Source organism: Haplochromis burtoni, unplaced genomic scaffold, assembly GCF_018398535.1.
Source record: "Haplochromis burtoni strain Fernald_Lab_line unplaced genomic scaffold, NCSU_Asbu1 Contig_73, whole genome shotgun sequence".
Lineage (NCBI taxonomy): Eukaryota > Metazoa > Chordata > Actinopteri > Cichliformes > Cichlidae > Haplochromis > Haplochromis burtoni.
Genome location: NW_024582434.1, coordinates 70,434 through 83,192, shown reverse-complemented (window position 1 = coordinate 83,192; position 12,759 = coordinate 70,434). Strand labels below are relative to the sequence as shown.

Genomic DNA, 12,759 nt, shown 5'->3' with positions numbered 1-12,759 from the left:
CCTTGGTCTTCAGAATCATTGCAGTCATCGTTGTCATCATCTGTTAACGGTCTCAAGCAGCTCTGAGGGTCTCCTCCACCGAAAGCATGAGTCCTCCTCCGCCTCTGAACAGGAAATGTCCCGTCTAAACAAAAAAACTTGGAAATGTGATTTCAGGCTCTTATTTTGATATGTCACAGTCAGACATCACTCCTTCCTCACCTGAGGTCACTTCGGTGTCGACTCCGTTGTCTTCAGCCACTTTCAGGAAAATCTAAAGTGACATAAAACATTAAAACTAATGTCATACTTTTGTTTTCATGCTTCACGGTGTTTCACCGAGAAGAATGCTTCACAAATCAGTTTTACTCAAATGTGTCCCACCTCCTCCAGGGTGGTGTCCGACACTCCGTAGCTGGAAATGCTGAGGTCGGAAAGCTTCGTGTCCAGGTCTTTGAAGAGCTCCACGAAGGCTCCGTCTTTGGCAGCGCTGTACGGCAGGACGTAGGTCAGCTCGTGTCCCAGGTCCTCCACCAGGCGGGCGTCGGGGACGTGACGCAGGATCAAGGCAGAAACCAGCGACACGTCCGGGGGTACAAAGGGGATATTGCAGATGGATGCTGCTGGGCCATTTTCTGAAGACGGAGACACAAAACAAATCAGATCCACCGGACAGCGAACCAATCAAACGCTCTGTGGGAACAGAGAGCTCACCGATGGTAGCGGCCTCACTTTCATGTTCGCTGCCGAGTCCTGCGTCGCTGCTGCTGACTGAGCCGCACTCCTCCTCCTAAAACACAAATGGTTTTACTTTAAGGTATTGCTACTGCACAGGAATTAATATTGCTAATTAATACTCCAAATGCTAAAGAAAAATACTATAAGGAGACAACTACACGGTAAAGGTAAAATACTGCAAAAATACTTTTCACTAACAGACAAACTGCTGAAAATTAATTAATCATGCTGGAATACTGTGTAAAGAAAGACCCATATACTACTGAAAACTGCAGAGCTAAGCATTACTAGTAAATAAATTCTACAGAGACCTTCTTGGTGAAGGAGACTGTGCTGGCAGAGTTCCTGCAGGAGCTGAGTGATGGCTCTGGGTTCTTCTTCACCAGCGTCAGGTAGTAGCCAGTCCCCAGCTGGTTCTTCAGGTACAGAGATGAGCCCACGCAGCACAGCTTCCCGTGGCTGATGATGGCGATGCGGTCGCCGAGGATGTCAGCCTCGTCCATGTGGTGAGTGGACAGGATGATGGTCCGGCCTGAAAGGAGACCCAACGTTAAAAATCCAGTCAAAACGAAGAGAGTAGCTAAAATCTGACCAATCTGGGAGAACCTTACCCTGACGGTACTTCAGCAGCAAGTCCCAGATTCCTCTGCGGGCGTAAGGGTCCACGCCGGCTGTGGGCTCGTCCAGGATTACAACCTTTGACCCCCCGACGAAGGCCAGGGCCACGGACAGCTTCCTCTGCATGCCCCCAGACAGAGTGCTGGTCCTGCAGTTGCGTTTGTGCGGCAGCCCTGTGTCCTGCAGGATCTGCTCGATCTCACCTTTCACGCGTTCCTCTGGCAGGCCTTTGAGCCGTGCGTAGAACCAGATGTGCTCCTCCACCGTGAGCCTGCAAGAGGTGCCACAACATGAGCAAGGTCACGTAACAATCGAGGTAAAGACGGAGCGAAGACAGCATAACAAGCATGTTGAGGAAAAGCACTCACATGCTGAAGAGGACGTTGTGCTGTGGACAGACTCCCAGACTCTGCCTAATGGCGCTCAGCTCTGTCCGGATGTCTCTGCCCAGGATGTAGGCAGTGCCAGAGGTAGGTGGGAACAGGCCAGTAAGTATGGACCTGCAGGGAAAAGAGAGGAGGATGTTACCTGCACCAGGACCTGTGGCAGAATCTGTATCAGCAGTGTGGTGTGTCTCGGACTCACATGGTGGTGGTTTTTCCGGCTCCGTTGTGTCCCAGGAAGGAGGTGATTTGTCCCTCGTAGAAGCCGAGCGTCAGTCCATCCACCGCCAGCTTCTTACCATGACGGTAAACTTTCACCAGGTTCTCTATGTAGACTCCAGGCTCCAGATGAGCCGGCTCCTCCTCCATGCACACCGCTGCAGACATACAGACACATCTTACTGCAATGTTCAGGAAGTCTCTTTCACATTAAAAACTCTGTTTAAAAATAAAGAGAACTCAGTTGTTGGTTTTTAGGAGGAAGTTCTGGAGCTTCGCAGCACAGTAATCTCACCTCCGGGGTTTCCTCTCCGATTCAGTGGGAGTTTGTTGGACTTTCCGTCCTTTTCTCCAACCCAATAGGATTTAGTGAAGGGGAAGTACCACGGCCGAGGGATCCCATACTGACCTGAGGAGCAGAACGTGCTTTATGGAGTCTTTGTTGTGTATCAGAGATTTTTCATGGTCAGTGTACAAACAGCCTGTGGACTGATCGATAGTTTGAAGAACTGGGGATGAGCTATTCAAAGGATGTGTTGATTATAACCGTTAATAATGTATAACTAACAATTACTTCTTGTAGCATGCTAAATAATGATGACTGCAGTTCAATAAACACACGAAGAAGAAAAGCTCTCACCTGGAAACACGGCTTCAAGGTACCATGTCAGGACTCCGTACAGGAAGGAGTCAAAGTACATGATGATGATGGCGGTGCGGAGGCTGAAGTCATCCTCCTCCAGTGGGCTGGACACCAGGTTCTTCCACTGGATACCGACTCCCTGCTCCTCAAACAGGGCGAAGTACTCGCAGCCGAATCCGAACGCCACAGGGGACAGAAGGCTCTGCAGAGCGAGAGGTGGGCATGTGACTCGCCCCATCACATCACAACATTAAAATTGTGAAAAAGATGCGCAGCCTTACAGCGAAGACTTTCGTCCCGAAGCCGATGTACTCTTCCCAGGCGACGCAGAGCACGTATGGCAGGTAGAGGGTGAAGTAGATGATTCCTCCACAGGCGGCGGCGAGGTTGGCACGGGCAAATGCCGTGCTGAGCAGGAAGCATTGCATGATGGTCACCACACCGAAGGACCCCAGGAAGAGGAAGATGACGCCGGGGTCACTGTAGGGCAGGAGGTTCCCCATCTGCACAGGAACCACGAGAAGAAGAGATGGGACATTATTAATATTGCATTCTTGGAGATGTGTATGTGTGGATGCTCTGTTTTTCTAATGACACTGTTTTCTATGTATTTTGGTTTTTAGTCGTCACCTTGAGCAGCAACACTAGCAGCCCGGCGCTGATGAGCAGAGGAATCAGGCTGCTGATGAACCAGCTGAACCACAGGATGCCGTTATCCAGACCCATGATCCTCATAGTCTCCTTCAGTCGAGCCTCCTTCTCATACACCACGCTCTTCAGGATGATGGCCACTGAGTACATCCAGGCAAGAGTCATGAAGAGAGGCATGGAGCGGCTCATCACCCGCAGGAAACTGAGACAGAGGACAGGAAGGACGGGGTTACAGACCGAGAGCGGCGAGGAGGGGACCAAACCTGGGAAATGATGTGAATAATCTCACATGTCATCTACGTAACACGGGTACGGCATCTGCTGGATGTAAACTCCCGTCTTCTCCTTGGTGCCCGTCACCGCTCTGATGATGCCTTGCTCAATAACGTCCTGAAGGTACGAGAACCCACCCCAGATGTAACGCATGTCCTCAAACGGGTCGGCACGAGGACCCGGGTCCCAGTATCTGAGAAGGAGGACAGAGTGCAGGAAGTGCTGCTAGTTAAACAGCAGGATGTGCTAAAGAGCTACAGAAGGAACAGTACAAGACTGAAAGAAAGGTAATGCTCAAGCAAAGGAGCCAAGGCCATGACTTTGTCAATTTAGACCTCAAATGCATTATTTTGCATTGCAAGGTCTGTAACTTAAAAGTGCATTAAAAAAAACTGTTGTTGTAAAAATGTAATTATTATAAGACAAATGTTAAGTGTTAAAATTTGCTCCAATTAATTTTAAAAAACAAACCTAAAACTCTGGTTTGCAGAGCATCAGATAACCTTTCACCCACATACTGTTTATGCTTTCTCTACAGTTTCAGATACAGTTTTTACCTGTAGAAATTAAATGCTTTACATTACGGGGATGTCCTGGCTGTTGCTGACTGAGAGGCGAGTCCTCACACGGACCGTATACAAACCCACCTATAAACTATTTGTGCTGGCTTTACTGGAGTAAATTCTGGAATTTAGGAATGAGGAACGGGACACTTTTATCTGCGTGTGTGTGTGGCTCCTTACGCGTCTTTGATCTTATTGGTCCGCTCCACGTTGTCGATGTCCATTCTGATCTTGTAGTTGAGTTTGGGAGGTAGCTCTGTGGCGTTGGAAGGGACATCCAGAAACACAATCCCTGCCCAGAACTTCCTGTCTTCCAGTAGCTTCATGGACACGTTCACCATTCTCTCTTCGTTGGAGACCGGCTCCAGTTTGTCCAGGTTCACACACTTAAAATACAGACAGACACAGATCCGGTCATGTGATCTGTGCACACCAACTACAGCCAGTTTCCCTGCATGCTTGGATACTGACCTCCATGAAGTGGGAGATGCTCATGATGGCCTGATCGGTCTCGTTGAACACATCCCTCCAGGTGAGGTAGCTGCCTGGTGGCTGCTGGTTATCTGCCTGCTTGGACAGGAAGTTGGAGATGTCCTCTACGGTCCAGTCCGTGTCAGCAAGCTGAGCGCGGAAGACTCCGGCGGTGATGTTGTTCTTTAGCAGAGTCTGAATGAAAGATAGGAAGGAAAGAAGAAAGGAAACAAGAAAAGGTATGAGAACATTTTGTCTAAAATAAAGCAGATGAGTTAGAAAGACATCGATGATGAAGAACACGTGAGGTGGTGGGCGGAGCTTGCTTACCCTGATCACGTTCATCTGCTCGCTGTTCTCCATGAAGTCCCAGACTTTGGGTCTGATCTCCTCCCACATCCCCCCCAGCTCCCTGAACACACCGAGCTCCTGGAAGGTCCGATTCACCTAAACACACCACAGACATGAGTCTTTTTACCCTGGGTTACTATCAGTTGCAGTCTGAAGCTTTTGCACAGGAAGTGACATCATACCTCGTGGATGATCTTCTGCGTGGCGGGCGTGTGGGGGGTGTACAGGAGCTTCCCTAACAGCAGGGGCTTCAGGGCCTGCCAGATCATCCTGGACATGGGGTTTGAGTCCATGTTCTTCACCAGGCTGTTACAGTACGGAGCTACAACACACACGTGATGGAGGTTACCACATACATGTAGCAGGCGTGTTTCAGGAATCACGATAACACAAAGAAAAATAAATACAGAAGTATCAGAGTCTGGCTTTAAAAGCACCTAGAGTACTTGAAGTGGACATAATAGCTCATGTCCACCTCAGTGTTTTTATTCTTGGACTCGGACATATATCTGTTCACAGGAGGCTGTTATATAGCAAGAGTTTAGTTTCTCTGACATGGGCTGTATTAGCTGAATGTTTGTCTACTGAATACAAAAGCTTCATTGGGGTTGGAAGGTCCGAGGATGACCCCGAGGACTCACTGGAGGAGTTGTCATAGAGCGACGCCGTCTCGTCCTCGCTGCTGTTGTAGTTTCCGAACAGAGCCTTGTAGTTGCTGTCTTCGTACCAGTTGAGGGATTTGATCTGCAGGCCGCCGCCTTCAGGGTGACCGCACACGATCCGGGAGACGGCCTGGTACATGGTGCTGGGCGACGAAGTGGCGTTCTGCGTCAGGAAGACTATCTCGTTCCTCAGATCGATCCAGCTCTTCATACTGGCCAACTGTAGACCCAAGACAGAAGATACTGGTCAGACTGGTCGAGGGAGACTGGACTGATAGCTAAAGCTGGATCATGCAACCCTGAACCCTCCCTTAATTTACGCTGCTATATGCTCAAGGAGATGGGAGACTTCCCATCATGCACTGAGCATCCACTTCCCTCTTCAAAATGTTACATTTTGTCTGCACTTGACTGTAGCTTGTGTTTTGCCCTGTCTATCTACACTCTCCTCTCTGTTCCTTCACCCCTCAGGTCAAGGCAGATGCTCCTCCCTGACCCAATGTTTGGGTTCTCTCTCTGTTGTTATGAACCAGCGCTAGATTTACATAAAAATTCTAAATTAAAATATATAAACATGTAATAAATGAAAAATATCAAAGTTAAGGCTCAAGTGGAAAACAATGCGTAATTAAAAATGAAATAAACTTTAAAAAGAGTCTGAACTCAGGAATTATAGACATTCGCCGAAGGTTAAAAACTGAACATGCTAAAAATGGATCACAGAATGAAGCTGAACTCTCCCCTAGCTAAAAACTGCTGACAGTAAACTCGTGTCTGGCTGCGCTTCCTGTTGAAGCTGAGACTAATTTTATACATATCATAACAAAAGTGATGTAACAAAGCAAAAGTTCAGATGCAAAGAGCTGATCCAGTTAATGTAAAAAAAAAAAAACAAGGTTTAAGGTCCACATGCTTAATTTGAAGTAGCTTTTAAAAGTCTCACAGTTGTAACCAAAATATCTGATAACTCATTAAGCAGTTTGGTTTTCTGCTCACAGATTAATCATTCGGTCCTTAAACCACATCATGATTTATGTGTCTGCTCAGTCTCTAAAAATATCTCATTTAAAGGAGAATAAACCAAACAGATTTACAGATTTGAGCATCAACTTTTGCTTGTTTGACTCAAAATCTTTCCAGTTCTGCTATTTCACCTGTTTTTGGTAATTAGGTCCTTTTAAGCTCACAGATGTTCCCCAGGTGTGTCACAAAATAGGAACCAGAAAGAAGACATTCTTCTGTAACAACGTGAGTTTCTTCTAAATGAAAAGGTTATAATCTGACCGGAACACCACAGGTGTTTTGGTGCCTGCTGGCAGAATCTAAATATGAGCATTAAAAAAGTACCAATAGAGGAAAGGTAAAGGGAGCTTCAGATGATATTATTTTTATTGCCTCAGGAGGAAGGGACCTCAACGAGGAAGAGCCGCAGGTTACTTTAGGTCAGCGGCATCAGCAGAAGTGAAACTGCTGCAGCTCCAATCTGAGGAAAAGGGTAGTTATTGTCCCAAACATGTCCTCAATATGTCTACAGTTTTGTCCCAGTATTTCTTCAGTTTGTCCCCACCGCCTCTTCAATATTTATCCGGATTATCTGCAAAAGTTTGAGTACTATGTGTCGAGTATCTCTAAAGTTTGTTTCCAGTATTTCTACGCTGGGTTTCCTGTTTTTGTCCTCAGCATGTTTATTGTTTCTCTACTGTCCCCAGCCTTTGTTGTCAGTGCTTCTATAGTGTGTCCCCTGGGCTCTGGGAAATTCAGACAGGCATGTTTTACCATTCATGTTAAAGCTGTAAAGTTATTGTTCAAAGCACTCTTTTATGAACTGATTAAACAAATAAATATATTAACCAGGCAGTAAAACAAGGACTACTTTATTGTCGCCGTATCATCAGATCCCGTACATATCGCCTTTAAACCTCACAGCTGAGACGCTTGAAAGTAGGTCAGGTTTTGACAGCGTGGGCGTGTAAACTACGTGTTTACCTGTGGACAGGGAGACACTGTATGTGTTTTTCATATGACTGGGATCCTATCAAACAGATGGAGCTCCAGATGTTTGAATAAAGTTATTTTAAACTGGGAGTTTTTCACAGAAAATGTAAAATGGGTTTTGTTCTAATGGTCCCATCACAGCTGAGTGTCTCTTCTTTCTTCATCACATGATTTTTAATGCAGTGCTGGGAAAAACACTTCCTCTCTGACCATGAGAACAAAGCAGAACGAAGGAGATAAGATTGTTAAAGTTATTTAGCTGTTTGGGTTTTTTAAACTAAATGTTGTAATTTCCTGGATTGCCAGTTCAATAATGCCCATCTTAAATCCCTTTTTCACAGGATCACACTCATCCTGTCCCTGACTCAGCGCCTGCACAAACCAAACAAACCACTCTGTCACATGTTTTCACTTTAGCCCACAGAGCGATTGTGTGTACTGTGTGTTTTAAAGTGTGTGATAACCTCGGGGCAAAAAACAACAATCTGGGGAAGTCTAACTGAACTTTACTCTGGTTATCAAACTGTTCACGCCAACCACAGTCTCCCACTCAAACTTTATTTCCAGTCTATTCCCACTGTAATCCCAGGCTGGAGGCTCTGCAGAGCTGCAGATGTGTCGCAAACCACTTTCTGCCACACAATGCAGCTTTCAGAGCCCCCTCAGTGTCTCTGTGACCTCTAACATGGTCACTAAAGGCTGCATGCAGCCATCTGCGGTCTTCAGCGTCTCAGCAGGACGTAGACGGACGCTGAGTGTTTGCTGTTTGTTCGGACTCGTGCCTTCTCCTCCTGAGGCGGCTGTGAAGTAAAAACCCACTGAGACATTTGAGTCTTTGTTCAGCTGGGAACTCGTCTGTCTCTGCTGCAGGGAAACTGCTTTTATCTGGACACAAAGACTCGCAGAGACACTCGGAGCTGCCAAGTAAACCCAGTGGCCCCTGATGGTGCTGACGTGGCCCGGAAGACTCGATTGGGTGACGCGCATGTCCAGTAAAAAGCTGACTGTGATATTTTGTGCCCTGATCTTTGTTCGTGAGACAAACACCATCATTAAAAGCACATGATGAAAAGACACAAAGAAAAACTGACTGATGATCTTTGCATCAGCCTGAATCAAGGGATAAAAAGTTAAGCTAAAGCTCCAGTTCCTCTAATGTCCACCAGAGGCTCCAGCAGTGAGCCAGTCCCCAAAGAGGCCAATTTAAAGCAAAAATAAACCCCTTCAGAGCCTGATACAAAAGGGGAGTGGCCTCTTTGACTGACAGGTGGTTTAAGCTGCTAGCTTATGCTAAGCTAAACCTCAGTGTCTGAACTGGACCTGTGAACCAATAACACGGCTGCTGAGATATTAATCGTACTAATAAAGGTCTGAGCTCCTGCTGATGACTTACCTCAACTGCCAATGAACCCAGACTATCCAGCAGGTTGTCGGTTGCCCTGGCGACCTGTTGGACGGCCTCGGGGTCAGCCCTGACGTCCCTCTGAAAGACACAAAGAGACATTTTCAGTTTCAGCTCAACCTTGGCTGAAATAAATAATAACCCACTCATCTATCTTCAGTTTAGTTATTTTTATTTTTACAGGTTTCACAGTCAGATGAGACAGAGACCTTCCTAGCAGTGTTGAAAGATACTGAGTGATGACATAAGTCATCATACGAACGTTCTCTGGATCCTGTAAACAGACAGATTTAGCACTCGTCCAGCAAACTGAACTCTTTAGGTGTTCTGCACTTCTAGCAGATCACCTGAACTCTGCTCGCTGTTGTTTATTTTTGGCTCATATTTGTGACGATTTCACTTCTCTGTCTCTGAGTATCTAACATTTCTTTGCTTTCGTGTTGTCCACTTTTCTCCGAACGTTGTCATTTGTCTGATTTTTAATCAAGTTTTAAAAGTTGCTGTGTCATAACTGGAGATAAATGCACGGCAATAATGGGCATGTGTGGGGGATTTTCCCCTAAAATCTGGCTTTTAAGTCTAGTTCACTCTGTTTAAGATTCCTATAATGATAACTAGCTAAACACCTATGACTTCTCTGAGACGAGGCTGCTGGATTTTCACGGACTTTGTTCTGTGCTGCTGTGGAAACTCGCACGGTTTCAGCTTTGCAGTCACTCGAAGTGCTCGTAGATTTCTGCACACAAAAGAGGCTGAGGCCTCTTGTGACATACGGCTGCATTGAATCCTTCAAACTCTTTAAAACTGGTCTCCGGGCTACGAAAACTGAGACTGTAAAGAGCTGGGACAGGCCGAGGCACGCCTCCTCCCACACACACACATTTAATATGCTGAGGACACGCCAGCACACCTTTGCTGTGTCACCTGAACGGAGGGGGGGGAGGAAAAAATGCCTTTGGACTATTCCAGTGTAAAATTCACGTTTTCAGACAAGTTTGTTATTTAAAGTATGTTAGAGACAGCCTGAAAGACACACCTGCAGGCAGAACTCGGGGCTAAAAAGTGCTCAGTGTGCCAGTTCAAGTGTTTGACATCTATAAGGATCATTATATCTGAGAAAGTATTTAACAGAAAAGCAGACAAGTCACGATTTGAAATGTGTTCATACAGGATAAGCTGAAACGCTGCAGGAGGTGGTTTCACACTGGGAGAAAAAGTTTCTAAAAGTTTCTGGATGAAAAACCTGCTTTAAATGAGCAAAACATGAATCATATCAGTGGATTAGCAGGGCCGTATTTACCCGGATGGGTTTGAGGAAGTCCAAGTTGTCCAGAAAGTGCTCCTCGGCGTGGTCGAGCCAGGCGGGCGGAGCCTGGCAGATCTTTTCTTGAACCATCGCCGACACCTGTTTGTCCGAGATCGTCACAAATTCCTCCAGGCTCTGCTTGCCCCCCTTCCTGGGACACATGTCCCTCAGGTGGACCCCGAACCCCCCGAGGAGGACCTGAGACAGAAACAGAGGCCAAAGAGGGATTTCTTTATCTTCAGGTTTCGCTTCATATAGTCTGACTTTAATATTCTGAAATTAGTTTCAATCATTGTGTTTATTTCATGTTTTACTGTGTAACATGTACTCCAACATTTCAGTCTTTTATTCCATATACTCTGCAGATTTTCTGCAAGTTAGCAAATTTTATTTCAAGTGTTTAATCATTCACGAACTTTTCCTCCTTATTGTTATTCCACCTCTCCACTTAATTCATATTTGCATTTTTCTTTCTTGTGTTCTGTACACCGGTTCATAATATTCCAGCTTTTATTGCATATTTTTTTTTTTTTTTATTTTATGTAGTCTGACACTTTCTTCTTCTTCTTTTACGCCATACTGTGTTGTGTTTCTTTGCATTTTATATATTTTTTAAATTTTACCTATATTTTCAGACTTTCATCTGATATCTGTCAACTTTTTATCTTGTATATTGTGGATGGTTTTACTCCACACTGTTAGTTTTCTCATGAATGAAAGTTGGAGTAAAATTCCTCCAGCTGCTCGTATCCATGTAATAATAATAATAATAATAATGGATTGGATTTATATAGCGCTTTTCAAGGCACCCAAAGCGCTTTACAATGCCACTATTCATTCACTCTCACATTCACACACTGGTGGAGGCAAGCTACAGTTGTAGCCACAGCTGCCCTGGGGCAGACTGACAGAAGCGAGGCTTCACAGGGGTCAGACTGAGCATGTGCAGAATGCCTCCTCACCTTCTGCAGGTTTACGTCGGCCTCCGTGATCTGCTGGACGCTGTGTTCGGGGAAGGAGGCGTTCCTCAACAGAAAACTCGACAGAGTCTCATTGTCTCGCAGGAAATGCTTCAACTTGAAGCCTGTGGGAGAAAAAACAAAAACAGACAAAACAGAGCAGGTCAGAGAAACCTGACTCCTCCTTCTCCTCCTCCAGTAAATCAGAGGGTTTTGTCTTTTAAATGTGAACGTATTTGTGGCCACAAAGCAATTGTGTAATTTTTTACAGAGAGGGTGAAGCAGTTCCCCCAGCACATTTTTAAAATGTCATCTCTGCTTTCGGTTTGACTAAAATCCGTCCAAGCTGAGAACGAGACAGGCTGATAAAACATTGGTTTCATTCAAGCTTTTAGGCCTCTCAGGTGACACACCACTGACTCGTGATTGGTGCAGGAGAAAGACTAACAGGTAACAGTCAGGCCATTAAACAGAGACATTCCTCTATGTTCTTATGACATTGGTAAGTAAACTGTGAGGAATCCCTGAAAAACAAAATTCCTCAAACACCCCAAAAAACTGCGATGAGAAAAATTCAATTGCACAAAAACACAGATCTGAGATTAAAATAAATAAAAACAAACAAACAAACAAACAAACAAACAAACAAACAAACAGGTGTGACTGTTGGTAACAGAGCCGACTGCTACAGCAATAAAAACCTTTGGGATTATTGGTAGTTCAAATATCTTTCAGACGATTGAGAGGTTTTATGTGTTTGGATTTGGACGGCTGGAGTGATTGTTAATGGTCCGTTTACTGTGGTTGGATTTTCTATTTTAATCTGATGTCAGTTTGAATCTGAAAGTCAGATTGAAATCATTTTAGTGAAGGTACAGATGCTATAACTGCGGCCTGAGGAGGCGTTCGGACCATATTTGGGCTTGTCGGGGGCACGTCCGTACCCGAGCGGCTGCAAGTGGGCTTTACGTTCAGTCTTTGTTACGTCATCGCTGCTCTTCGTTCGACCTGCGTGCTCACACACGCCTGCAGCTCAAACTTTCCACTCAGCTCCATCACAGCAGCTGGATGCACTTTTGCATGATGCCCCCGCACGCATACATGCCCACCCCTCCCTGCGCCTTTCTTCTTCTTCTGCAGGTTTGAACAGGCAGCTGCAACGAAGGCTGAGAGGAGCTTCTCTTGTCATTCATTTGAAACAAACAGGAAGCTAACGTGTGAAGCTTCTCTGCCTGTGTTGCTTCACTCTTTCAAAATGTGGAGATTTAAGATGACGGATCATCCAAGATTACAGTCGTTGCTGTCCTCCTGCCTCCAGCCTGCTGAACATCAGCAAACCACAGAAATGTATCGATCGATTGGTTTTATTTGCAGCTTTATGGACATCCATGAAGAAACGCTCTAACTGGTAAAATGCGGCTGCTGATCCATCAGCCAGCTTCCATCAGAAACCCTAAAATTCAATAAAAGCATCGTCGAGCTTCCTCAGAAGCTTTTATCCTCCAGCTTAGAACGACGTCACCGTTATTAATTGGCTCCTTCATCA

At 45.6% G+C, this 12,759-nt stretch overlaps 1 protein-coding gene across 1 annotated transcript in view; it reads right to left on the bottom strand.

Moving 5' to 3' along the window:
* LOC102296162 (phospholipid-transporting ATPase ABCA1) overlaps nucleotides 1–12,759 on the bottom strand; it is a 39,805-nt gene that overhangs the window by 9,499 nt on the left and 17,547 nt on the right. The window contains exons 6-26 of the mRNA XM_042221731.1: nucleotides 11,217–11,338; nucleotides 10,249–10,452; nucleotides 8,940–9,029; nucleotides 5,531–5,771; nucleotides 5,072–5,211; nucleotides 4,869–4,985; nucleotides 4,539–4,733; nucleotides 4,248–4,453; nucleotides 3,521–3,697; nucleotides 3,211–3,433; nucleotides 2,862–3,083; nucleotides 2,578–2,782; nucleotides 2,233–2,346; nucleotides 1,921–2,095; nucleotides 1,704–1,835; nucleotides 1,329–1,606; nucleotides 1,029–1,249; nucleotides 694–769; nucleotides 364–614; nucleotides 202–253; nucleotides 2–124 (exon numbers count right to left, since the gene is read on the bottom strand). Of these exons, the coding sequence (XP_042077665.1) occupies nucleotides 2–124; nucleotides 202–253; nucleotides 364–614; nucleotides 694–769; nucleotides 1,029–1,249; nucleotides 1,329–1,606; nucleotides 1,704–1,835; nucleotides 1,921–2,095; nucleotides 2,233–2,346; nucleotides 2,578–2,782; nucleotides 2,862–3,083; nucleotides 3,211–3,433; nucleotides 3,521–3,697; nucleotides 4,248–4,453; nucleotides 4,539–4,733; nucleotides 4,869–4,985; nucleotides 5,072–5,211; nucleotides 5,531–5,771; nucleotides 8,940–9,029; nucleotides 10,249–10,452; nucleotides 11,217–11,338 (3,564 nt within the window). The remainder of the gene's footprint in view (nucleotide 1; nucleotides 125–201; nucleotides 254–363; nucleotides 615–693; nucleotides 770–1,028; nucleotides 1,250–1,328; nucleotides 1,607–1,703; nucleotides 1,836–1,920; nucleotides 2,096–2,232; nucleotides 2,347–2,577; nucleotides 2,783–2,861; nucleotides 3,084–3,210; nucleotides 3,434–3,520; nucleotides 3,698–4,247; nucleotides 4,454–4,538; nucleotides 4,734–4,868; nucleotides 4,986–5,071; nucleotides 5,212–5,530; nucleotides 5,772–8,939; nucleotides 9,030–10,248; nucleotides 10,453–11,216; nucleotides 11,339–12,759) is intronic.